The following is a 27283-nucleotide window of genomic DNA, read 5'->3' as shown; positions in this document are numbered from 1 at the left end:
GGCGTGGACCTCTTCCGACGAAGAAATTGTCTTCATCGGGCAAAACCCATTTCGGGAAAGCCAGCTCTTGGACAAGTCGGCGGAGAAAGTCCGGCGGAGAGAAGCAGCTGAGGTGTTCGACGAAATGTCGCTGTCGTAATCCCCGCCGAGAATCGTCACGATGCCCTGCTTCTTCATCGATGAAGACAAACCAAGGCTCTTGCTTAAGCCACAAGCCATCTCAAAAAACACACCAAACTTTCTCTGTGATATTCCTTGCCTGCACAAACACAGCAAAACACATGAGAAAACTGCACGTATCAATGAAAATCAGGTGATCATTGCACACCAAGAACGGATTCAATTCTTCTCTCTTCAGGGTATGATGATGATGATGATGAAATTTCGATGTGATTATTACCTGGAGAAAGAGAGAATCCAAAGCGGCAAAACGACAGAGAGGCTTCTCCGGTGAATCTGTTCGAGAGGTGAAGAACTCTTTGTTGGTTTCAAGTTTCAACGAGTGATGTCTGAGAAGAGGAAGGGGAGAGTGAAGGGTGTATATGTAGGAGTGGGCAATATAGGAACCATGTACTGTGGGGCCCACCGCGACAAAAAATGACACCTCATTGGTTCTTTACCTAAAAGGTAATAAAATAAAACTAATATTACCAAAAAAAAAAAAGCCCTCCATGAACAATAACATTCCTCCTTTGCATTGCGAACTTAGTACAATTCTTTTTATGGAGTATTCATTATATATTCATTTTTCAGCTTACTATACTATGAAGTGTAGTTAATCGTGGTGTGTGTGTGTATATATATATATATATATGCATTTTTCATCTTCAAATATTTTCAAACGCTTATAAATTAAATATTTGTTATTATTGCAAAGCTGATTATATCTTTGTGCGTAGGCTATGGATACGATAGAAATAACGTATATACGTTGCAAGTTGTTCATTTAACCAGATTTTAAATCAATGGGTTATCACTTGATATGTCCACTAAATCTATATATTTCATTATTTTAACCAAGTAATTTACTGTAATCATTATTTAGTGTAAGGTGATGAAAATGTTAAAAATAATTTTAAATGGATCAAATATTTCGTAACCCAATATTCCCCTTTTCCTAGAAATAACAAATAAAAATTGTGGACAATCCCACGTTTGTGTTGTAGGGTCGTACGCGTGGGTCGGGATTAGTTTGAGCCTTTGGGCTTGAGATCACCCGATTATCAAAAAAAAAAAATTGTGGACAATATAATTAATAATTTTTCTGTTTATTTGAGAAGAAATTACCCGTTGCTTAGATTATTCTCTACTATATATTATTTTATTTTTTCCGGACAATTAAAATTAACTGCAGCACAGATAACTAATGGATAAAGAATTGAATTTTTAAAGAAAGAAAATGTGGTTTTGGTATAGATACCATGGTGAAGCCATAACGTGGCACGTTGTGGAAGACATAAATTTTCTTTTTTTTTTAAAGTTTTTTTTAGCTGAAGATAAATGGTGAGGAGAATGTTCCCAAAATATGCATAAAAGCTGGATGGCATTATCGGATATTTAAATTCTTATAATATTTATTTTCCTCTCAATATGCATTTTGGAACAGTAAGAACTGCAGCAGTCGGGAATCGGGATTCTAATTTATTTCAAATCAAATTTCTAAATGATTTTATGATGCTTTCGAACCGTTATTATTTTTTCTTTTTATATATATATATGTATAGTTGTTATATTAATACATAAGTATTTATATGAAAAATAGTTCTTTCACTGATAAATGAGAGAAAAGCGTTGTTTTGCATACCAAAAACGAGCACGATAATAGTGTCTCCAATAAAGTCTTTTTTTCTAAATTACTATCACTATACTAAATTCAATTTATATTTTAGAGATTTATGTGTGTGTATATATATATGTGTGTGTTTAAAAAATATTAATTATTTTTTCCCTTGAAGGGTATTCCATAAAACTTTTCTCAAATGGTTGTGTAAGTTTTTTTTTTCTAATCGGATAGACCAGGGAAATACAAGTTGGTGGCTTTGTTGTAAATCAATTGCGGTATCGTCGAAGAGAGCGACGTATGCATGGCGACATGAAGACTGAATATTTTTTGTTTTCAAGTGGACGTGGGTGCATGTAATCGTGTATATAAATACGTATATACACACACATACGTGTCTATATATATACACGCACGTATATACCCACACACATGTATACGTGTGTGTGTGTATATATATTACAAAAGTGTGTTATTTTCCCTTTTATAATCTATACGATCTGATAAAATTTTATTTTGTTCGATCTTATCTTTTCTTGATCCAATCATAATGTGGCTCAACTCTTTTTTTTTTTTTTTTTTTTCGATTGGGATTTTATCTCTTACGTTTTATAACATAAATTTGAATTCTTTTTATCTTTCTCATTTATTCATAGTTTTTTTATTTATCTCGAATTTTCATAAATTTGAGTTCTTTTTTATATGTGCGTGCGTATACATATGTGATATATGACACGACTAATCTGTATGTGTATGAAATTAATATTGCGTACATCCAACACGAACATGTACGTACGCTTGTCTATATATACATGGCATGTACATAATAAAAAACGTTAATTGGATTTCGAATTATAAAAATAATTAAAAAAAAAAGACAACTTCCATAAAGAACCAAACATTTCCGATCATGCAAAAGGCAGAATGTGAGACAGTGAGCGTGTGGACAGAACATTGCTTAAGGTGGAAGCAAAAGGAATCGCCTCCCCTTTATTAATGGACCAAAATTCAATTGGACGGACCAATTAATTTACCAAAATAAACATATAATATCAATTTTAACCCTTAATTAATAATTAACCTGCGATGTTAATTCAGCAATTTACAAGGATTGGCCTAACTTATTTATTTTTCGCTCTTATTATATGTTCAACGATGCATCACTAATTATTTCTTTCACTTATAATGTGTGTTACCATGGACGGTTATATATAATTGGAATTTATTTGTAAATAGAATTTCTATTTTAAAACTATATATATCAATGTCTCCGGTGAATATTATATATATATATATATATACACGACACACGACATACATCATGTGTACATGAGAGTGTCTCATACATTAATTGGTCACGGGGAATGATCAATAGAGTGCCCTATCTTAATTTTGAGACATGTAATGTAAATGCGACGGCATTAATTAGATGAGGATCATACGTACATGAGAATAATATATGATGAAAAGACCGAAAATGTTGAAAGTTCGTATCACAAAAGGGTCATTCGTTGGATTTGGATTCCTACATATCTATTTCTATTGCATATACGTATATAAAAGGAATAATATATATATATATATATGTATATATGGGGTAAATATAAAAAACCATATATATATATATATATATATATATATATATGGGGTAAATATTTTTAAACAATTAAATACAGATGGAACGAAATAAAAAAGTAATTAAATTTAAAAATAATCAAAACCAAATATAACATAAATCCAAATTGTTGCTAGTTGCTACAGGTGACACATGTTTAGGATTATTTTTGTGTTAATGACACATCATAAGCTAATTACAAGAAGGCAATTAAAAAGAGTAATTAAACATTAATTTAAAATGCTTTACACAACGCAAGAATCATGCAGACTCGTTCTTTGTTCTTTGCTTATGGTGGGTCCATGTCTCTCTCTCTAATAGATGCTCTAATGCCCATATACACAAATACACGAAAATTGGATATTTGTAGGTATTTGTTTCGTCCACATATGATTTTAGAATACTCATACCTATTCAAATCCAAATCTAAATTCGAATTTTTTAATATCCATGAATTTAAATTCAAATTCGGGTAATACAGATCCAACTAATTTGGTTATAAATAATTCTACTTTATATCTATATAATTTTTTTTTATAAAATATAATTATTTAGGCTAAAATTTTCATAATTTTAATATTATCTCAAAATTTTAAATTTATTATTATTTATCTCTTATTACCTCTCTTACTTTATCTCATATTTTTTTATTATATTCCATCCACTTCTTTATAAATGTACCTTCATTTTTTGAATATTTTATATATAAAATTATTTGTTCTTAAATAAATTTGTATCTAGATAGTAGATACCCACGAATATCCGAACGTTATTCCGGATATCCGTACTCCGTATACTCGTAAACCACAAATCCCGATATAAATTTTATAATTAAATTCCGAGATTTCTAGATTCAAATCTAAATAACTCGATTTTTTCGGGTATCCGACCCATACCTAGCCCTATATATATAATCTAATTCATCAAAATTATATAAAAAAAAACAAGAAAAAATAATGTATGAAAAAGAGAATTTGTAGGAGAGAGAAAGCTCCGCCGCACAAGCATAGATGAAAGGCAAAATAAGAGACATCGATGCGGGTTGTCTATAAACCAAAGCAACACCACCCAAATTCAATAAAAAAATATATGATTTTGTTAATATATATATGTATAATGTAACCTACATACATATACACATACATACACACATACATACATATATGTGCGGACCCAAAACTATTTTCATATGGGAGCAATAATAATATGTGTATAATTTTATATGAATAACCATAATTTTATTGAAGGCATTTATCAATTGTTTTGTAATTTTATAAAATTTATAAAAAAAATTAACATTTTTTGATTAATTATATGGGGCACGTGCCCCTATTCTCCACTAAATAGATCCGCCCATACATACATACATACATACATACATACATACATACATACATACATACATACATACATACATACATACATACATACATACATACATACATACATACATACATACATACATACATACATATGCCGAAACCGATTCCCTCCTGAACCATCATCGTCGCTTCTGCCTCTTTCACGAATCTGTTTTCGTGAATTGTTTGTCGAAGACGAAGACTTCCCATTCACATCACTCAGTCCGGTTCGGTTTTTTTGTACTGCAACTAAACCGATTCAATAGCCAAACCAAGCAAATGCCATGTCGTTTTTTCCAAACCGAAATCAGCCAAGAGTCTCTGAACGTGTTAGAGGGTTTCACTTTCCACTGCCTTCCAACAATATATATATAATTTGCAAAGTATCGTATATTTTTTATATTTGGAATTTTATATGTAACAGTTGGCAAAAAATAAATTAAAAATATTCGGAGGGAGGAATATTCTTTTCCATGACTAATAGTGGAAATGGATGCGATTTCTACATGCATTTAATTTGCATCCTAAAGGAAACCAAACACATTGAAAAGCATAATGAGATTGGAGAGGATCTTTTCTGTTTTTGGTAGGAATTTTTCCTTTCCATTTCATCAAACCCTCCAATCGAAAGATGCCACCTGGATGAAACAAAATACTGGCATATATTTATTTCAATTATTCTTCTGATCAATAATCATCACTAATAGTGTCACCACAATAACGATATTTATTTAAATATTGTATTATATATACACAAGGAATACAATATTTAAATATAGATTCCAGTTTTAATTACTCACTTAAATTTCATTTTTGAAAAAGAAAAATACCAAGTCAATTTTTGAGTGTTAGATGAAGTTTTAGCTTTAAACACGTATATTAAGAAAAAAATTATTTGATCTAAAATACCTTTACTTAATGGATAGATAATTATCATGATTATTATTATTAACAAGGGATAATTTTAGAAAACCATATAAAAAATGACATTAAAAAACTAAAAATTATTTTGAAATAAAAATTATGCTAAAACGTCATTAAATATAAGAATTAAGAACCTTTTTTATGCTAAAAACCGACCATTAAATTTAGTCCAACCAACCAACCTTTTTTAAAGTAGTTATAGAACAGTGCCACAACGTTATTTCTATTCAAAACTTTAATGGACTTACTTTATTTTGGCACCACATACATATAAGAATTAAGAACTATATAATATTACATTAATTTATTTGTACGATAAATAATTAAAAAAAAGCAAATCATATTTGGAGTATATTATGTTGAATATGGAATATATATATATATATATATTATATTCTTCTCCTTTTTAATTTTACTGGGCAAAAGTGTAAGAAGGGTGAAAAAGATGGACTTAAAATGAATAAAGAAGAGGAGGATAAAAAAAATTGTACGGACAGCAAAGACTAGATCGGATTGTACCTTCGTGATTGTCCGTACAATTGAATTGTGTGGCTTTCCATTTATTACAGTTTACTTACTTACGGGAGTGTTGTTGGGACATGTGGGTGGCTTCGTCATGTCACTTTGCACTTTCCACGACGAGACGTCACTATGCCCTTTCTTCTCCTATGTTTTTTTTTTGTTCTCTCATTATTTTTTAATTTTCTAATGATATAGATATGTTACACATAATATTTTTTTGTCGTTTTATGTGATTTTTTTATAAAAAGTTGACAATTTTATCCTCAATTAAATATCTGATTTTCGGATAATCAAATATCTTTACCATTCCCTATTATTCTCAGATTATAAAATGACAAGACACGATGTGGTGCGCAGTGACATTCTGAGTAAATACCTACACAGTCATACTCAAGACACATGTAAAAACAAATATCATAAGCGAACAAAGCCATGACATTTTGATTGTATATATATGTGTGTGTATGAATATGTATGACAGCTATGAAACCAGACTTTGAACAATTGGTTAATTAGGTTCTCTAATCAAGCCAAGAATGCTGAAGCATCATCAATCAGTTAAAGAAAGGAGGCTTTTTACAGCAGAAGCAGCAAATGAGGACTAATGGACTCTTTCTTTGTTCAAAGAAAATGCAAAAAACAAGTTTTTCATGAAATTGATGATACCTTTGTTCAATAATATAACGAGGGTGGATCAGAGGGCGGATAACTCAACTTCATGGGTGGAAGGCCTATACGCAACGAAAGTGCTGTCCGTTGCGAAGGAGCCTGGGTTGAAGCATGTGGTTCCCCCGAATTTGCATACCTTCTGCTCGCTCTTGTCTCCCAACACCATCTGTTTTTTACAACATCCCCCCCCCCATAAAAATCGTTGGAATTAGGCTGATGGAATAATTTGGAAATATTTCTAGAAGAAGAAATGTTTTCGTTTCAGTAACAACACATATTTGCAATACAAATCTACACAACTACCACACTTTATGATGACATGTTTATAACTATTTTCCATATCTAACTAACCTAGATATGTATCTATCACATTTGTTTAACTATGACACTAATCTTAAGTAGTTTTAATTATTTTCCAAAATCAAGTTTCAATGCTATTCAACATATCTATTCGTAAACATATGAAGATGTTACGAGCACAAACAGCATCTGGAGTTATAAAAAAGGGTGGTGGAAATGATCGTATTAAGAATAATGGATGAATTTCTTTTTTCTTTATAATGGCCTTGAAGAAACTAAAATGTTCCTAAAATGCATTACCAAATATGTAAAAAAACTCATGAAATGCAGAGAAAGCATAGGGTAAAAACAAGAGTTATCTCACCGTGTGAGGAGTTGGGTAAAGCCGAAGGGCGTGATCGTAGTTCCAGATGATGGGTTGCACCATGAGTGGTAGAGGACAGAGGTGGCTCTGATGAGTTATCGTGTACACTAGCTGTAAAAGAAACAAAAACAAACTCCATTTTTTCAGTTCAACATTAATTAAACAATGTCATTATGCAGACATTAATCCGAAAAGAGAAATACTGTGTATGATTGATTGTCTTTACATGCTGAAAAGGGTCCTCGGTTTCTTCTGTGGAAGGGGGTATAAGGCAGGAGCGACGCATCCGATGGAGCAGATCCTGCCTGAAGAATACAATCTCCTGTGTGTAGAATTTGACCCTGCGTAATATATGGTTCATAATATATGGTTGACAAGTTACATATGCGGACGAAAAAGATTGGATCAGAAGGGGACATACCTGCAAGGGTTGCTGGAGAATATGGCGTTAGGAATAATTTCTCGAAGCTCTTCAGTTAAATAACTTGGTAAACTACATCTGGGCAATACCGTGGATGGACCTATAATCACAAACCAGTTGTAATAACTTCACTAGAAGCCATGTTTTTTTCTCATGGAACCAGTGAAAACCTTGTGTAGACAATAAAACCTGATGATACCTGCATCGTCTGGACCCGGGATGAACAAAAACCGACTATGCTCTTTTAATCGTGGATGTTTCCCAATCATTTTCCCTAGTTTCCCAAACTGCTGCCTGCAAATGGAACACATTTTGATAAAGACATTTCCCTATGCAGAAGGAATATATTGACTAAATCCCTTAAGTACATCGTTTACAATGAACTCTTACCTAAGCTTTGAATAAGAACCAAAAGATAAGTTGCACGGATGGGAACAAAAATTTCCCATGAAAACAAACAAGGAAGGTACTATCTCCACACTTTCAAAACCACTGAGGACAATTTCCAGCTTCCCCAGAACCTTCACTACGGATGAGGTATTTCATCAATCAAGTGGTGCTATCAGAAATTACGTGGTAACAAAATGAAATGATATTAAATATAAAAGAGCCAACACTTGGACTCACCTCTTCATCATCCACCCATATATCAGACAGTACAACAAATGTGTCACTCACGGCTTTTCTTTCTAGGTCTGCAAGTTTAAGCTATTCATACGAGCAAGAAAAAGACATTGTTATTGTTCTGACTAAAAAGCCTTAAAAAACTTCCCGAGGAAAAACAAAAGCTTTCTCTATTGAATGAGAATGCAAAAGATTAGGGATTACCATCTCTTCTTTAGTGAACATTCCACTACCAAAGAAGTCGAATCCAGCATGTAGCTTCAATGTTTTTTCCCTTTCCTCTAATGGCGGAAACCCACATGTAATTACCTTCATCACAAATAAGTGAAAAGGGGTCAACCATACAATGACCCCCTCAAGTAATGTTTTCAAATCTTTGGACGTTTCACTTAACTGTGATACTTCCTTTTGAGCTACAATCATACTAAAGGAAACTTAGATTTGCCTGTTCTATGAATTTATCGGGGTGTTCATCGGTAGCTTGCATTTGGCACGAACATAATAATAGCAGAAGAGATCATACAGATGTGTCAGTTCGACCTTCCTACCTATGGCAATATCTTGTTACCGCAATGATCAATACGTAAATTCAAATAAAAGCGTAAACAAGTGCAGTGTGGCTAATGATAAAAGCATCTTCTTGGCCTATTGGTACACAACAAGAGATTCTCTGAAAAAGTTAAATCTGAACCTTGTATCTCTAAAGTGTACCTGAAAGATACCATTCACCTGCAGCTCGCCCTCTGCCAACACTATACTGTTCTCCGTGAAAAATCCTGTGGTTATCTTGTACTAATTGTCGAAGAAAACTATTTATAATATGCTGTGGAATGTGTGTATAAAATTTTGCAGCGTTTATAATTTGCATAATCAGAGAAGGATATTGCTTTGGACAAATCAATTTCAACACAAGCTGAAAGGTCTTCCAGATAGAAGTGGCCATCTTCCAGCTGTGAGATCACGCCCATCACCCATCTTCTTCCTTTCTGAATGATTAGAGACTGGATAGAAGATATCTACTAGACAGCGCATAGCACATCAAAACCATCAGTTTCACCTCAAATATAAGGACTCAAAAGAACACAGAAACTGGGCATGATTATGCATCAAAACTGAGAATCAACCTCATAACTCTCGAACCCTGACAACTCGGTATCAAATGCAGGTCTGGAGAAATGTTCTGCACGAGATACTCTCTGCAACAGCAACATAAATCTGTCCCTATATAAAGCTGTTTTTGCAGAAGCCTCTCCATGGACAGGCAAGCTGCTTGTATGCCTGAAATCAGTGCATAATATCCAGTCCAGCCAATTCGTTAGCACCGACAAATAGCCACAATAATTTATCAAAAGAAACTAAACCACCACCACCATCATCATCATCATGAAAGCCGCAAAGAAAAAGAGAGGAAAAACCCATCATTTTGAAGCTCCTATAATATATCCATGAAAGTAAACCAATTTGCCCAATCAATCATAAACAATACTACAAAAGAGGGAAGATGGAGGTCAATCAGATAAGATAAATGCACAGTACCTTTCATTTAATTCAATAACCTATGCTACTCAATCCTTTACAAAATCCTCTCGCGCAACCCGATTGATAATAGCCACATAGCATAAGAAACAAGTAAGAAGATGAGACACATACTCAATAAACTGCTTCTTGACACCATCGTATCGATACTTGGGCGCAAAAAATGCATCAATAACACGCAATGCAGCACTCTCAGAAACAGTAGTGGCGGGCTCATCGGCCGCATTGTCAGCTTCCAACAAGAGATTCACCACTCTCCGAACAGATTCTCCATCAACTGTAGAAGATTTCACTGCACATTTTTTGCAATTCAAAAAAGTGAAACGCGAGTGAGACGGAGACAGACATCAACAAGAGGCACATATATGATGATCGAACAGTGGAGAGGAGAGCGAATCAGTCAATTTCGGTCTGACTTACGCGATTCCTCACCACAATAACGATATTTATTTAAATATTGTATTATATATACACAAGGAATACAATATTTAAATATAGATTCCAGTTTTAATTACTCACTTAAATTTCATTTTTGAAAAAGAAAAATACCAAGTCAATTTTTGCGTGTTAGATGAAGTTTTAGCTTTAAACACGTATATTAAGAAAAAAATTATTTGATCTAAAATACCTTTACTTAATGGATAGATAATTATCATGATTATTATTATTAACAAGGGATAATTTTAGAAAACCATATAAAAAATGACATTAAAAAACTAAAAATTATTTTGAAATAAAAATTATGCTAAAACGTCATTAAATATAAGAATTAAGAACCTTTTTTATGCTAAAAACCGACCATTAAATTTAGTCCAACCAACCAACCTTTTTTAAAGTAGTTACGCGACTCCTGCTGGAGATTGTCGAGGAGAAGATCGATAGCTTCTTCTTCATCTTCGGGGAACTGATCGACGAAGGCGCGAATCTCGTTCAAGGCCTCGATCTTGAGGTTATAGCCTCTTATTTTGAATTTCTTCTGTATCTTCTTCCTCCGCGGGCTGCTCATTCTCTCTCTCTCTCTCTCTCTCTCTCTCTCTCTCTCTCCCGTTGAGATTTGGATTCGAACCGACTCTTCCAAGCCCCTCAAAATCCTTTAGGGCTCTTTTTCTTCGGATTTTCCTTTTGGGCGGGAAAATCTGAATCAGGGAACCCCGAAATCGGCGGGAACAGTAATTAAAATAAAAAACCCTAAACCCTAATACCTGCAATTATATTTACATTTTTGCCCTTGCAGCCTTCAACTAAAAAATACATCACTATGATAAACCGGATCACTTCGGAATTAAACCCGGTACATCTCTACAACCCATCAGACCATCTTTACATCTCCGGTACTGATATTTATCAACTAAAAAATTGACTTGGTATTTTTTTTTCAAAAATAAAATTGAAGTGAGTAATTAAAGAAACAAAATAAAACAAAACGTATAGATACTTATCTTCGGATGCAAAGAATGTGAACTAAAAAAAAAAACAACCGGTGTTTGTTTGTTGCCCATATGAGCTCTCATGCATTTTTTCCAGTTATATAACATAAACATATACGTATCCTCGTAAACCGAAAATTGTTGAACCGGACGGTTAAGTCAGTCGTCGTCTCCCCAAGCATCGTCCCGTTGTTTCTGTCTCGCAACGATCCGATTTCTACGGGCAGCTTCTTGATCTCTAAGTTCTTTAGAACCAAAACCGGTATTTGGAAGCTTCAACCCCATGCTGTGAGCAATCAGCCTCTGCGCTGTCCTTGCCGATGTCTTCGGCCTTTGAGCCGGTGGTTCCAAATCTAAATCAAAGAAAACCAACGTAATCCCCGAAAGGGGATTACCCGATTAATCATACAGATCGAGACAAGATTCTAGGAATGGTAAGATGCGACTAGAACGGACACAACAAGACTGTTTACGCTAAAATCAAGACAGATCGGAAGCATACATACCGAACAAGAAAATTCAAATAAGAGCTGCAACAAACACTTCCTAAAAACGGGGTTTTTCTGATAAGTCTGTATAGAGTCATTGACAGAGAACAGATTACCTCTGGCTGAAATCGAGCCCAAAAGTGCATCATCATCATCGTTAAGCACGCGTACGGTGAATGAACATTGAACACGGTTGCAAGCCTCTTGAGCTACATCGAAATTACAGTAAGTTAGAAGTTATGATAAACTTGAGAAAAAGTTTCTAAACTTCATCAATAACAAAGAGCAACATGAGTATGTAGAACAAGAAAACACTGAAATTACGAAAAGGATAGACAATGATTCGATCATATCAAAGAACAAAACACTGAGTGCAGACTGGGGAGAAGGATATTATCGACTGATAGTCTTCAGCTCTTGGAACATCGAACAAAAAAAAAATCGATGCTAACTCTCAGAGGCAAAAAGGTGCATGCTTCCCTTCATTAGTCTTAAGGCCATTAAAGGAGCTATCTATGTCAGAAAATGGTTCAACCTTGGACAAAGATCATGTGCTCCAAAGTAATTCATAATTTAGCGGTCCCAAGTTAGATTCGGCCTGTGAAGAGAAAAGGGATACCAGTTGATGGCGTTTTGAAGACTGCAAGGGCTGTTGTGTCGTTGATCCAGCGGATAACGACTCCGCTATCCTTGAAATCCACAAAAAGCTTCTCTAAATCTATTGTCCTCAAATTCGGAGAAAACCCAGAAAGCACGAGGACATGGCGTGTACCATACTTGGCTGCATTTATAGCGGAAACACATTCAAAAGCATATGCTAAAAATGTCAACTTTAGTTGATTAACTGTAACCGGCCCTAGTTACCAGAAAAGCCAAAGAAAGAAGAAAGCAACATGAAGCAGCAACTCACATTTCAGTGATTCTAAAGTCTTTTCTGAACCATGAGAGATATCACGATCTTCTGAATCTTGAAGCCTTGCTTCGCTGTAATCTCGTTCACTGTACATTTCGTCCCTCTTATAAGTAAACGTTCCCCTTCCTCGTCTCTTTGGTTCTTGAACTTTAGGTTCTTCGACTGAAAGCTTTGATACATCAGGCAATTCTTCCAAGGAGAGTAATTTGCTTGGTTCACTATCCGCAATGGCTTCCCAATCTGCAATGAAACCAAGACCATATTAACAAGGACAACAGACAAATAATAACGGTCATCAAGAAAAATATAAAAAAGTTTGAACATTTCAGGTGGTTAATACACCTACCATCATCTGAAGAAGACTGGGCAGTAACACCATTACCAGCGGTTCTTGAGGATTGGGACACTACAGCACCAGAATCTCTGCGAATCACAAGCAAAGTTCGAATCCGAAGACCGAGGAAACAGTTCGAATACTAGGCAAACATTGACGAATGTCGCTTTCCTTATCATGTTTTTTCGTGCGTTGTAACTTCATGGTATACTCTTATAAAAAAAAACTTCATGGTATACCCATGGATTGGCCAGTTCCTATTCAGGGGATTAGGAGTTACGTATACAAACACAGGCAATGATGAAGTACCCAGAAGAAGAGACAGGCTCACAAGCGAGAGCGCTTTGCTTGACGAGGGAAGAACGAACGCGAAGCTCATCAGATTTGAGAGACAAACCCTGGGAAGAGTAGAGATCCGCCAATTCCGAGAGAGCAGAGGCCAACTGGAGGAAATTTTCGGAAGAAGAACCGAGCCGCGACTGGAGATCGGCGACCAGGGACTCGAGAAACGAGATCGCCGATGCGATATCTCCGGCCGACACGAGATCCTCGACTCGCTCGCTCCAGTTCTGTTCATCGATTGATGCTTTGACTTCTTCTTTTTCTCGGTTCGCGCGATTGTTCGCCATTACTAGGTCTAAGGACGATGCTTTCCCTCAAAACTATTTTTCCTCTCCTCGTATGGCAGAAACCGTGGGATTTTGAGAGTATATATTATATCAATTATTTTAAATATATATAAAAATTCCATCTGTTTGTTTAAATAAATACATCTAGTCCAAATTTTACTTGCTGTCCATTATATTAAATTAAAATTTATTGCAAAATTTAAAATAATAAAAAATTAATACATCTAATCAGATGTCGTTTCCGCTTTTTTTTTTTCATTATTGGTAGGTGACCAAAAATATCCTGATTTCGACTGCTTGATCTGATCCAAAGGTCGGATACCCGAAAATTTAGGTATCTAAATGGACGAGACATAAAATCGGGTATTAATATTAGAATATCCGAATTTTCGGATTCGGATTCGAGTAGTGGTTATTATCTCACGGAACTCGGATAATAAAAAAATATTTTAAAATTTAAAATTTTTATTAGATTTTATATTATTTTATTTAATATTAATGATTATATAGATATTTTATTGAATATATTTATGATGTATTTTTTAAAAATAAATTTATTTTAGATATAAATACAATTTAAATTTATTTTGAATGATTTTGAGCATGTATATATAAATATATTTTTAAAAAAATGATTGAAAATAATAGAAAAATTTTGGGTTCGGGTATCCTCAGGTACCCGATAATTATACCCGATTTCACAGGTACGAGATCGGATAATAAAGCAATTAACCCGAGACGTTCGGGTTCGGGTTCAAGTACTTTCAAATTTCTGGGTACCCAACCCGTGTCCACCCGTAATTATTGGACCTTGGAGTGAGCACGGGTCGGTTACCCCTAATTTTTAAAAAAATCTGTTTCATCTTCATCATTGCGGTTTTACAAAAATATTATCTCAATCTTTACTTCGTAAAATCTGGGTATTTATAGTTCGGGTTTAATGAGATTCTCACTTTTATATTTGCGGATACCCAGATTCATACGACTTATAAAAATTTGAATTATGAAATGATAGATATAGAAAGTACAAATGAGAGAGATCAAAGTATAAAGAGAACAATTCAAATAGAGATGAGTAAAATTTTGAAAGATATATTGTATAGAATGAGATTTGGAATGGTGAAATTTTTGTATATAAAGGTTTAGAAGATAAAAAAAATATGAACAAAAATAAAAGTATTTTAATAAAGAATAAGAATAATTTAGATAAAAATATTATAAATATAAAGTATATTTTAGATTTTTAACAAATATTCTGGATATCTTTTGTAAAATAATTAAATCTCCACTCGGATTCGGAAGCCGAAAATTTAACCTTATTAATACTCGATCTCATCATTATTAATATTTGGATACACTTAATTCGTATATTTGTTAAGCCGAGTATTTCCATACTTAAATTCGTATATTATAAATATAAAGTATATAATCATGTTTTTATTGGCTAGAAATTAATTATTACATACATAAATTGAAATAGCCATATCTATGTTCAAATAAAAAAATATAAATGTTATTTGCTAATACTAATAAAATTTGAAAAATGTGGGTGATTTATAAGTTTCATTCAAGTTCATATTATTTTATTATTTATATGTACTTTGAAAAATTTTAATTGAAACATGTTGTCATAGATTGCATAAATTTATAGATTTACCGTATTAATCCGAAATAAAAAAAAATAAATAAAGCAAAAAAGAAAAACGAACCGGCGCTTCCCTCCACATCAGTATCTGAACGGGACGCCCAACTCATTCCCTCGTTTTTCTGTTCCTTGCACCGTTTCTTCTCCTCTCCCGCTTCTTTTCGTTTCTCCCGATCCGCTCTCACTCCATCGCCGGAATCCTCTACTCTCTTGCGCCGATTTCTTTTCCTCTCCAGTTTCTTTTCTTGCGCCGGTTTCTTGGACAATTCCTCGTGAATTTTCGTTTCGGAGATTCTCGGTGGGATCAACGGTCGCCTCCATGTCGGAATCTCAGAAACCTTCAAAATCCCCTCCGCCGAAGCGGCAGGTCCATCCCGCGGGGTTCTCCATGAGGTCGGCGGCGGTCAAAAATGTGGGTGATTTATAAGTTTCATTCAAGTTCATATTATTTTATTATTTATATGTACTTTGAAAAATTTTAATTGAAACATGTTGTCATAGATTGCATAAATTTATAGATTTACCGTATTAATCCGAAATAAAAAAAAATAAATAAAGCAAAAAAGAAAAACGAACCGGCGCTTCCCTCCACATCAGTATCTGAACGGGACGCCCAACTCATTCCCTCGTTTTTCTGTTCCTTGCACCGTTTCTTCTCCTCTCCCGCTTCTTTTCGTTTCTCCCGATCCGCTCTCACTCCATCGCCGGAATCCTCTACTCTCTTGCGCCGATTTCTTTTCCTCTCCAGTTTCTTTTCTTGCGCCGGTTTCTTGGACAATTCCTCGTGAATTTTCGTTTCGGAGATTCTCGGTGGGATCAACGGTCGCCTCCATGTCGGAATCTCAGAAACCTTCAAAATCCCCTCCGCCGAAGCGGCAGCTCCATCCCGCGGTGTTCTCCATGAGGTCGGCGGCGTTCGGCGATTACCACCGGTTTGACGCGACGAAGCGTGGCGGAGCTTCTGATCAAGAGACTGAGGCGATCGTCTTTAAGTCTCCGGTGAGTTCTTCTCTACGTTTGGTGAATTTTTCGAGTTTCTTAGTGTCATTTTGTGTCTGAATTTTGAAGGTTTCATTGATTGCATCGTGACATTAATTGTGTCGAAAATTGTGCTTTCGGATGATGTCCTTTCGTTTGATCTCCTCGGCTCGTCTCTTTTGCAGTACAAGTTGTGATTTAGCATTTGCGAAATATTGCCTACAAAAGGTTTGATTTTAGTTGTAGGCCTAGGGTTTTTGTTCTTCCTGTTTTCATTCATTAGAACCAATAATTTCTCTTGCAAGTCGCAAGTCCGTCAAGCTTTGAGTCTTCATCAGCATCCGAAGCCGGAGACAGATACTGCAAACCGAACACCTGAGTCTAATGAATTGTCTACTGAAGAAGAAGAAGAAGAAGAAGAAGTGGGGAAGTCTAACGACTCCATCCATACACCTGTATCAGAAGAAGTGGGGAAGGCACAAAACTCTTCTGATTCTAAAAAGGGTGAGTTTGCAAGGAATTTCTCTAACAATTAGTTGAAAGATAGTGAGAAGGATTGTTTGTGTTGACAGGTTCTCCTGGCGACAACTTCGGTCAGGCCGGTACTAGTCGGTACAACAGTTCGCTAGGTGATAGTTGATTTCACAAACTTAATGTTTGAAGAGATTCATAAAGGATTGGCATTATAGTAGTGGTCTAATCTGGTTTCAGGTGTCTTGACAAAGAATCTCGTCAATTTAATAAAACATGTAGAGGATGGTATTCTTGACCTAAGGGAAGCCGCTGCCATTCTGCAGGTGACATATCAGGATTTTAGTAGTAATGGCCTTGATGTATAAGTTTCGGCGGTCAAGCTTCAATTTCATGGTCCTGTTGATGCAGGTGAAAAAGAGGCGGTTATATGATATAACAAATGTGTTAGAAGGAATTGGTTTGATGGAGAAGACAGTCAAGAACAAAATCCAATGGAAGTAAGCAAGCATATGAACTGAGTATTGCACCTTGGATTTTCCTTTGACTATGATTCTTGTGAATGCATTCTCTTGTAAATGCTAGGGGACTCGATGTCTCAAGCCCGGAAGAAACAGCTGAAAGTATAGCCAAGTTACAGGTACAGAACATGACTATGTACAACACCGCAGTATGTTCCACTGTAATCTATAGTATGCAGTATGCAATGTCAATATGTGAGCTAAATTCTCTATTTGAGCATAGTGTTTTTGTGGATAGTTTGATTATTGTTTCACCTCTTTTTGTTTGAGCATAGTTGCCCAGAACATTAAACAACTGGGTAGGCTGGCTGTACGCCGATTCTGCCTATATAATTTTTTAGTTACAAAATTTTTCAATGTGAAGGAAGAAACACAAAACCTTACAGCAGAGGAAACAAAATTGGATGAGCAAATTAGGTATGCTCTTAGATAATCTCGCTTTGGTTTTCTGCTACATCTGTATCTTGATGAAGAATCCATCTTCCTGTAGAGAAATGCAAGAAAAAATTTCGAGCTTGAGCGAGGATGAAAATAACAAAAAGTAAGCTTCTGTGATATATCTCCCTGCCAAATATAGTCCAACGTACACGTTTATTCTGACTCTCGGCATTTTAGGCTTCTGTTTGTCACTAAAGAGGATATTAATAGCATACCAAGTTTCCAGGTTGATATCCTTTCATGTAGCTGCTTTGTTTCCCATATTGGTTCGGTTTTTCTTTGCTTGGAAAATTGATTCCTCAACCTCTCTGATGAGCATGTTAGAATGAAACCCTGATAGCTGTCAGTGCGCTGCCTGGAACAATGCTTGAGGTGCCGGATCCTGATGAGGTAAGCTGAGGAGCATGTGGAGCCAAAAAGATGATGAAATTCACGTTGATAGTAACTATGGTCCCGTTTATTCTTTTGTCATCAGGGGGGTGATTCTACTCAAAGAAGATATAGCATTTGTCTCAGAAGCACAATGGGGCCAATAGACGTGTATTTAGTGAGGTGCCATATCTTCAAGAGTTATGCTTGCCGTTTATTTCTCTTTAATGGTTGTCAGATTTGACATTTTACTGAAATTTTAGTGAATTCGAAGAGTTATCTTCAAGAGTTATGCTTGCTGGGGAAAATGGTGCTGATGCGGCTTTGGATCTCCCGTCAACTTCTGGTTCGCATGAGAACCAAGAAACAGCCACAGACAACAATATGGAATCGCAGGAACAAGGTGTTGCTCAAATTATGTGTTCAGACAACGAGCTTGATGACTTTGTTAATGGGATTTTGAATACAGTTCCTTCCGATTGGGATGTAAGTTCCAACCTTATTCTGAAACCTCTTTTTCTTTTTCATATGGACAATATGCCCATGTTATCGTTGAAGTTATTGAACATTGATCCGTCTCTTTCTCTCGGGCGATAAAACTGTCAGACATATTGGTAAATCTTGTTTCATTTTTCAATAGTCTGTGTTACATGTATTAACAGGCGGGTATGGATTACTGGTTGCTATCAGAGGCAGACGATGTTAGCATTACCGAGAGGTGGCTGAGTGAGCGTATCCTTCTTTACAAGCCATTTTGACGCTGTTTCTGTTCCGGTTAATAAAGCCCTTGTAAATTGTTTTGAGATCCTTGACTTCATCTTTAGCCGAGGTCAACTTGAATCCATCCAGCTCTCATGACCAAGAGTCTGCTCCCCCCGGCGGCACAACCCTGCAGCAGCCTCAACCTCCATCCAGTCCGAAAGCAGAGCATTCCGCTGCTAAATCTACGGGTAGCTGAAGTAACGTTTACGAATCCTTCTCGTCCTATGAGGTGTTGTGCATTTGAACTGGACCAAAGGGAAGGTAGCGTTGTATGCGTGATGCAGAATAAAAGGATGAAGCCCTTTCTCTTGTATCTTTTTTGCAGCCTGCGCCTTAACGTGAATCTCAACTTCGGTTCGGAGAGGAGAGGAGAGGGAAATCTTAACGCGAGCCAGGTACGCCGTTTCAGATTTTCCGAAAACTTCCGAGTATCGTCGATCTGTGAGTTCGGGTACTCGAAATGTGGGTTACTCGTCTACCAATGGGGCGAGTAATAATGAGTACTAGTGTATTCATTCATCATGTACAAAGCTGGACAATTTCCAAGCAGATTTCATCATCTTATTTTTTGAACTATAACAAATAATTAATCATCATAAGAGAATCAATTTAGATTCCCCCAATCAAAAAACCTCGAGACCGTACAAAACGCCGGCGTGTTTCTCCGGCCCATCTTCCACGAAGTACAAGTCCCTCATCCTCTGAAACGCCTGCCACGTCAGCAGGCTGTCCGAACCCGCCTGATGGCATTTCCCCACCGCCCGGTTCACCTCCAGCGACCGCGCCAACCGGTCCAACCCTCCGTACAGTCTCTTCTCGCAGAACCTCATCATGTGCTTCACGTCGTACACTCGCTGTCCGAAGAGCACCCTCAGCAGCATGAGAAACTCCTCGCACGCGCCTGGGAGACGGCGGCGCATGAGTATCTTCACTAGGTACCCGAAATCGTACGCGCTGTGGAAGGTGACCCACGTCACGGCCTCGTTGCAGACCAATCCCGAAGACATCATCAGCTCCGCGAACCGACCGGAGTCGACGCCGTCGCGGCGGTTCCGTTCGAAATCGATGCCCTGTCGGCGGAGGAGCTCGATCGAGTCCGGCGCGTGTGCGTCACGTGTCACGTCGAAGTCCCTGAAGTTGAACTCCCAGATGAATCGGTTCCTGCCTCGCGTCCCGAGGTCCGGGAGGTTCCCGTCGGAATCCGACAAGGTCAGGCCCACTTGGATGAGGCAGAGCTCATCGACGTTGGACTTGAGGAGCTTGTATAGGTCGGAGGGACGGTTATTGCGGCGGAGCACGGCGGGGTCCGCCTTGAAAATTACGCCGGGAAATTCTGTATCCATGGAGACAAATGGGTAGTCGTCGATCACCTCTCGGATCAGCTCGAACTCTGATTCGAGATTCTCCGCCCAGACCTCTCGGATCACGACCGAGCCCGGTTCGTGTTTCGTGTCCGAATCGATCAGCATCTTCGTCGATTGGAATCGAGATTCGAGTTCGGCTTTTGGGTCTTCGTCTTGATCTTGCTATGGCGTATAAGAGATACAAGTGTGTGTATATATACGGAAATGAGGAGGTGGGGCGTGTGTAGAGATGGGAAGAGTGAAGAGTTGCGAGGAAGGAGACGTGGAGGAAGTTGGGGGGAAGGGCCAGCCTAGGGGGGATGTCTGGTAAACGCGTTCAATGGTTTTGAGTCAACCTGGTAACGTAAATCTCTGACTCTGTCCAAAGTGGACATTTTCCAAATTTCCATTTTTTTCTAAAAATACTTTATATATTACTTATATATATGTATGTATATGAATGTATAAGGAATCGCAGGGCTATCATTCGATTCATGTAACTAGACTCTGTTACCGACATGCTGCATCACTATCCAACAAAATAATAATAACTAATAATAATATAGCATGTCAAGTTGGTGATGGAGCCCAATAATATTCATGTAAATCGTGCCATAATTGATCATTTAAAAGAATCATTTAATTTTATTATTAGTTATTGTCTTTTTCATGAAACATGCTCGTACCTTCTTGACTTAACCACCAATATGGCCTTTGTGGCGGCTTCGGGCTATCAAACAAATGAACATGGATTATATCGAATGGATATATCCGAATATTATTGGATATAAATATATATATATATATATATATATAGAGAGATATATATTTATTTCTAATAATATCTATATACATAATCACTAATATTATTCAATGTTTGATTATGGAAATGAATTTTGTAAGATTAGAAATAACATGAAGAGGATATGATATTAAGGGAGAGAAGTGAGAGGGAGGATGTGTTGGTCACACCTTTTGCAAAGGAAGATATGAGGGACTTGAGAATGGTTAGGAATGCCAACACACCTCGTGTGTTGCCAAACCTCGCATATATCACAACTCACCATTCTCTCCCCATCTTCTTCGTTTGCTCCACACCCACCGCACTCCACAACCTTATTCCTTCCATTCTCATCAAACCCTTTCTCAACAATGATGTTGCTGTTATTATCCCCCACTCTCCCTTCCAACACTATCCTCCTTCCCGCCAATGTCGTCGCTGCCCCGACATCTACACTGGACTCCACGACCACGACATCTCTCAGTTCCCAATACATCTCTCTAAACACTCTCTCTGTTTCTGCGTACAATTCACCGAAAGTCGCATTCTTTCTCACTACTATGCATTCGTATGGAGGCAGTTGATCCCTTCCGTGATGGCCCTTTATCGAGATTGTACATAGCATTCCTAATTCCTCCTCCAAGTTAGCGACCCTAGAAATTTTGGCTTGTACTCCGTCCCTGTTGTACTCTTTGATGAAGTATTTTGCGTCGAGAATCGTCCTTGAAGCCATTCCTATTTGGTTCAATATCCCTATAGGCCCTAATGCTCCCTTGTAGTCCATGAGAATGTGCTTGTACAGGTACAACATATCCTTCGTCACTTGGCCTCTCGTCATCTTGTTGTGTCCGTTCTTCCCCGTTGGATTTTGCAGGGTTATTAGTTCATGATGGCTTGGTAACAAGTTTGATATGTCCTCCAAGCAATACTCTAGCACTTTTTTTACGGGATTCAAACTTCGTCGAACTAGATAGTTCCCAACTATTTGGTTCCCGAGCGACTTCAAGACGAAATCTAGCAAACCCGTGTCGCCTATATAATTTCTAGCGGCATCCCTCACTTCTTGCCTCGATATCCATCGGTACTCAACCCTTTTCAATGATTCAATGATAACTTTGATAGCCATTTGAATTCGTTTTTGAGACCATCTGCAGTTCACACTATCGATAGAGATGATTTGGTTTCGAGATGTCATGTCATTATCTCTCGGGAGACGTGAGTGGAGATCGAGCATGAAGAGGAAGAGATCGCGTAGAGTGATCAAAGGGTCATTGGACAAGGTTTGGTACTTGGACAAGAGAGTTGGAATTTCAGAGGCGAGGCTCGTGAATTGATGGCTAAGCAAGCACAAGGGAACGTTTTGAATCGCTTCGAGAGCCTTCTCATAGATGGTCCGAGTCACACCATATGTCCCTGACCCGAACCGGTAACCCCAATGGCCAAACCATGGCTCGCCACGTGCCACACCGTGGAGTAGCCTCAGCTCCATACCTCCCTTATGAGATGTGTCTTTCAAACCCACTTTCCTACAAAAGGTTGGAAAGAACAAGCATTTTAGTGGGACCAAACATATATACACAAAAGGATTCGGCTGACTTCATAGGTTCTCAATTTATTCAAGACAATGATTTCACATTGTGAATGTAAGTAACCTGGCCCGTAAACCGGTGCAGAGCCGGTCCCAGAGCTCCATGATCTGATGGCCGGTTAAGTCAGAACCGGACTCGACACTGCAGACAGAGAGCAAGTGACCCAAGCCATTGGAGTGAAACACACCGTGCAAGACATGTCCTTGAAGTCCAACAAGATGGGAGAGACTTTCCTTTTCGGGAACACTTGCGTGGCTGCCACTTTCCAGTTTTAGAAAGGCTGCCATCGTGTCCTTTGATGGGATCACGAAGTGGTACTTCTTGTTGCATACCATTTGTTTTCCCCAACCTGCAAATGTTCCGTTCGTACAGTGTGTGTATAATATTTACTTCTGATTATCATATCATATTATATATATATATGCACGTATTACGTATATGTATAGGAATCCACCATATGAATATTTCATTTTCTTTTGTTCTTATGTATACACAACATATACAATCATGCGTACAAAGGATAAAATACTATCTATCAATCTGGAATTTGTAAGACGTTGCTTATGAAATGAAATCAAAATTTGGCATAAAAATATCTGTGGCGGTCCAATTTCTCACCCATTTCACATCGGTTCATAAGTGAAACAGACTTGTCTGAATGTAACATTGGTCATAAGATCAGCACAAATACGAGGATTCAAAACGTACATGTAAAAAACAGAATAGAGAGAGAGAGAGAGAGAGGACGTCACCAACATATAGGCAATGGTTGCAGCGAAGCTCGAGAGAAGATTCAATGGGTTCTTCAATGATGAAGAGGAGAAGATGGAGAGGAGGGTGTCGATGAACTTCGAGCTGAAAAGACCAACTTCCCATGAGACCGGAACTCTCAAAGTGACCGAAATCTAGAAGGTTCTTAAGGTTGTCTCTGAAGGAAATCTCGTTGAACTCCGCAGGATGACCCGTCTCTCCGAATGTTCTGAACCTGAAAACCCTAGTTTCTCCTCTCTTCCTCTTCTTGCAAAGATGATGATGATGATCGGTTTGGTTCGGATTCGAAGACATCTCTTTCGACCTCGAAGAGCAGAAAAGAATGGCGGAGGAGAGGGTTTTTAGGATCAAGAAGGGAAGTGGTGTGAGAGTGTGTGAGGGCTTAGATATAGTAGTAAATATGATCACACGGTTAGTGTTTTTGTCCAAACAAAAAGAAAAGCGAGTTAGAGACCGAAGAGACATGAAGAGTGTTAGGATTTAATTTATATCTAATCGTGTAATAATTTTATTGATTTAAGAATTGGACCGATTAGATTGGGGTGTTGGCTCTTGTAATGTGCATGAAATGTATCATATTATCTCCTTCCGTTTTTTGTTCTTGATGATTTTGATCATTTATATTTCTAGTATTTATATCATTCTTTATATGTCTCGTCGATTTCACTCTAATGGTAAGTATCGTTAATACCCGTGATTAGGAATTTGCATATAATATATCATTCTATTCGATCGTATTAATTAATATATAACATATAACGAATACTAATTAATGAGTGAACAGTCATTTCCATAACAAAATTATATATATATATACCATGCAAAAAGATCGAGGGAGATGAATGTCACGTGAGTGGGGAATATGAGAAGATAATTATATATATATAATAATGGAGACATGCATTTGAGCATGCAAACTGCAAACTGTCTTAAGAGGATTAGATTTTGCCTCTCTGTTCCGCCAATTTCTGCGGCCAACTTGCTTCACATTCATTTCTATTTATGTATGTACGCACGTGTGTATATACACCCATATATAATTAGTTTCACTCGTGTGATCTTTAATTTCGGGTGATAATAAATTATTAGAACTCCAGGAAAAGGAAATTGTTGTTAGAACCATAGTGGGCTGATTAAAAAATCATATAATGGGCTACGAATCCCATTGAATTATTATTGAGCCCAATAGGCCCATTCAAATAATTAAATTGGATTATATTGACTAAATGGACATTATGGTTGAAATTCGAGTTATATTTCCATTCAATTAATTTTTATTTGTTTTATAAAAATTATAATCATTCGATTTTTACGATAGTTTTCTATTGCATTAAATTCAGAGTTAATTTTTAATAAAAAATCATTTTTTATTTAATTTTTTTTTTATCGTTTTCGAATTTAAATGAGACCCGCTTAATTTGATTATAAAAAAAAAGTTTATATAAAATTGGTGTGTATACCAATAGTTTGTTTAACCGATTTGGTAATAGATTGATTACACATAGTAATATCATCAGTTTTTATTAATTAAAAAAAAATTGGGAAAGGGAACTAACAAACGTATTGTCGATTCGGACATAAATGAGAAAACCCTAACATGTGATTGTGAGCTCAGGTGAGCGTTTTCACAATAATGACCCTTCAAGTTTTGAGTGTCTTTCAGTTAGTTCAACAACTTTGGTAACCACTGAACCAAACCTATTAATGGTTTGGTTGGATATTTTTTTCTCCCCCTTTCAAATAAAATAAATTTAAAAAAAAATTAGAAGCAATTGTTGCTTCAAAAAAAATAATAAAAAAAACAAGTGTTACACATTGTTCATGTTCTAAATGAAAGTTTTTATATGTACATCTAACTTGTACTTCTTTTTCATAGTTGTTTCACCTACCTAAAATTGACTACAAAATAAGTATGTATATCTATTTGGTATACGTCATTTTATGACGATGATGATGATGATGATGATGATGATGATGATGATGATGATGATGATGATGATGATGATGATGATATTGTCCCCAAAATTCATCGAGATAAATGACAGTAAAATCATTATATGATCTAAAACCCATTTTTTATTGGATGAATTTATATATATATATATATATATATTTCAATTAACTAATACTGTAGATATACATGATATGTGTAAAGTCAACTTTTCTATAATTATCAATATTTCTCCATATCTCATTCTATATAATAAATCCACATTATCTACTTAATATATATCAAATATAGTGGAAGATGACAAATATATTTCCGTGTTTAAGGTTTGAAATCAAATTACACAAAACAATTCTGAATATGATAATTTTCTAATGTTTAAATAATTTTATTGTATATTTAATAGGTTTAAAACAAAATCTTTGATAAAACAATTAAATTTTTGTAATTCATTTTATTTTCTCTAAATACCACGAATAATCATGTTTTTCACATTCAGTTAACAAAAAAAATGATGTTTTTCACATTCTAACAAAATTTAATTTTATAAAATGTTCTGATAAAAAAAATTTGATATGTAGAAAGAAACCAAATCAGTACATCTTGATTCACGAGCCTTTGAAAACCATAACTCAATCATAAATTTAGAAAGTCATTAATTTGATATATATATATATATAAACGATATTATTCTAAAATCTAAATTAACTCATAATCCTTAAGTAACATTCTTAAAAACCTAAAAATTAAAGCTTAGAAATCAACATATCAATAATATTAAATTGATATCCGATAATATAAAAATCACATTTACATCAAAATCAGAACAATGTTCTTCGAATTATTTGGATTATTTTAAATGATTTAAAAAAAATAGAAATACAAATAGATCGTATAAAGTATAACAAAAATATAATATCTAACAATAAAGAATTGGTGATGAAGATGGAGTTAAAGCCAATTATATCTATACAATGAGTCAAACATCTATACAATAAAACAATTTCTTCCAATTGAACTGAAAAAAGAATGATGACAGAGTATAAATCATTTATCAATAGGTATTAATATTTAAAAAACGTATTATTGTTAGATCATATTAGTTCTTACTTCAACTCTTAAATCATATTGAATAATTCCAAATGAAAGTAAGATATATAATTAGACCTAGAATAATTCCAAATGGACATCTAATTTTGGGTATTTCGTTATACATAGTCAACAAAATATAGCTAAACGATACCAATGCATGTTTGCATATGATGGAAAATGATTTAAAACATAAATCCATGGACAATATACATACTGTGTTAAAAACAAAAAGAGATAAAAAACCAAGTTAGGGTTTAAACGTTCTTCGATCTCTTCTTGATCATGTTCTTCTGGACATTGTTTTCTCCAACAAAATCAATTAACACTTTGTTGTTGCACCTTGGACATCTTGGTTTGCCTTCTAATGACATGATGATGTACATCATGCAATTAGGGCAACCCACCACCACCATTGATTTGGCCTTTCGGCCGTCTTCCTCAGCCTCCGATAATCCATACGACGATGATGAGCTCTCGGCCGAGGAAGAAGACGAATCCAGTTGTGTCAATGGTGGCAAAAAATTCAACTTGAGATCTAGCTCTAGGTCACTCGCGTTTTGTTGATTCATATTCATCGCTTCCAATACATATATATATATATATATGAATATAATATCACATATATATATATATATATATATATATATATATATATATATCTCTCTATC

At 36.0% G+C, this 27283-nt stretch overlaps 7 protein-coding genes across 7 annotated transcripts in view; 1 reads left to right on the top strand and 6 right to left on the bottom strand.

Moving 5' to 3' along the window:
• Positions 1–529, bottom strand: part of LOC104810935 (protein FAF-like, chloroplastic) — a 1931-nt gene extending 1402 nt beyond the window's left edge. The window contains exons 1-2 of the mRNA XM_010537414.2: positions 401–529; positions 10–259 (exon numbers count right to left, since the gene is read on the bottom strand). Of these exons, the coding sequence (XP_010535716.1) occupies positions 10–219 (210 nt within the window). The 5' untranslated portion in view covers positions 220–259; positions 401–529. The remainder of the gene's footprint in view (positions 1–9; positions 260–400) is intronic.
• A 6092-nt stretch (positions 530–6621) lies between these two features.
• On the bottom strand, positions 6622–11189 carry LOC104810934 (DNA polymerase epsilon subunit B). Its single transcript, XM_010537412.2, has 13 exons — positions 10960–11189; positions 10231–10408; positions 9705–9858; positions 9465–9596; positions 9292–9369; positions 8785–8889; positions 8584–8664; positions 8347–8477; positions 8156–8250; positions 7957–8056; positions 7762–7876; positions 7536–7646; positions 6622–7037 (listed from the first exon to the last, which is right to left on the bottom strand). The coding sequence occupies exons 1-13, from the start codon at positions 11120–11122 to the stop codon at positions 6897–6899; spliced, it is 1584 nt and encodes a 527-aa protein (XP_010535714.1). The 5' UTR covers positions 11123–11189; the 3' UTR covers positions 6622–6896.
• Positions 11190–11509: 320 nt separating this feature from the next.
• On the bottom strand, positions 11510–13962 carry LOC104810933 (coiled-coil domain-containing protein R3HCC1L). Its single transcript, XM_010537411.1, has 6 exons — positions 13588–13962; positions 13291–13367; positions 12942–13184; positions 12651–12812; positions 12148–12240; positions 11510–11896 (listed from the first exon to the last, which is right to left on the bottom strand). Exons 1-6 carry the CDS (start codon positions 13905–13907, stop codon positions 11703–11705), a joined length of 1089 nt encoding a protein of 362 aa, XP_010535713.1. The 5' UTR covers positions 13908–13962; the 3' UTR covers positions 11510–11702.
• Positions 13963–16133: 2171 nt separating this feature from the next.
• LOC104810932 (transcription factor E2FB-like) lies at positions 16134–19293 on the top strand. The gene is made up of 14 exons (XM_019202246.1): positions 16134–16551; positions 16836–17034; positions 17103–17159; positions 17242–17327; positions 17413–17501; positions 17587–17641; positions 17887–17939; positions 18013–18063; positions 18138–18186; positions 18285–18350; positions 18436–18512; positions 18593–18815; positions 18992–19061; positions 19154–19293. Exons 1-14 carry the CDS (start codon positions 16384–16386, stop codon positions 19285–19287), a joined length of 1377 nt encoding a protein of 458 aa, XP_019057791.1. The 5' UTR covers positions 16134–16383; the 3' UTR covers positions 19288–19293.
• A 263-nt stretch (positions 19294–19556) lies between these two features.
• LOC104810931 (probable CCR4-associated factor 1 homolog 11) lies at positions 19557–20730 on the bottom strand. Its single transcript, XM_010537409.1, has one exon. The coding sequence runs from the start codon at positions 20558–20560 to the stop codon at positions 19715–19717; it is 846 nt and encodes a 281-aa protein (XP_010535711.1). The 5' UTR covers positions 20561–20730; the 3' UTR covers positions 19557–19714.
• A 585-nt stretch (positions 20731–21315) lies between these two features.
• The window catches only part of LOC104811285 (PHD finger protein MALE STERILITY 1), a gene marked incomplete at its 5' end in the record, with an annotated part of 6429 nt that continues 461 nt past the window's right edge, over positions 21316–27283 (bottom strand). The window contains 3 exons of the mRNA XM_010537947.1: positions 21316–22741; positions 22868–23153; positions 23557–23659. Of these exons, the coding sequence (XP_010536249.1) occupies positions 21367–22741; positions 22868–23153; positions 23557–23659 (1764 nt within the window). The remainder of the gene's footprint in view (positions 22742–22867; positions 23154–23556; positions 23660–27283) is intronic.
• On the bottom strand, positions 26697–27268 carry LOC109116579. The gene has a single exon (XM_019202252.1). The coding sequence runs from the start codon at positions 27188–27190 to the stop codon at positions 26870–26872; it is 321 nt and encodes a 106-aa protein (XP_019057797.1). The 5' UTR covers positions 27191–27268; the 3' UTR covers positions 26697–26869.

This window comes from Tarenaya hassleriana, unplaced genomic scaffold (genome assembly GCF_000463585.1).
Source record: "Tarenaya hassleriana unplaced genomic scaffold, ASM46358v1 Cleome19, whole genome shotgun sequence".
Taxonomy (NCBI): Eukaryota; Viridiplantae; Streptophyta; class Magnoliopsida; order Brassicales; family Cleomaceae; genus Tarenaya; species Tarenaya hassleriana.
The sequence above is the reverse complement of the archived record's forward strand: the minus strand, read 5'-3'. Positions and strand labels throughout refer to the sequence as shown.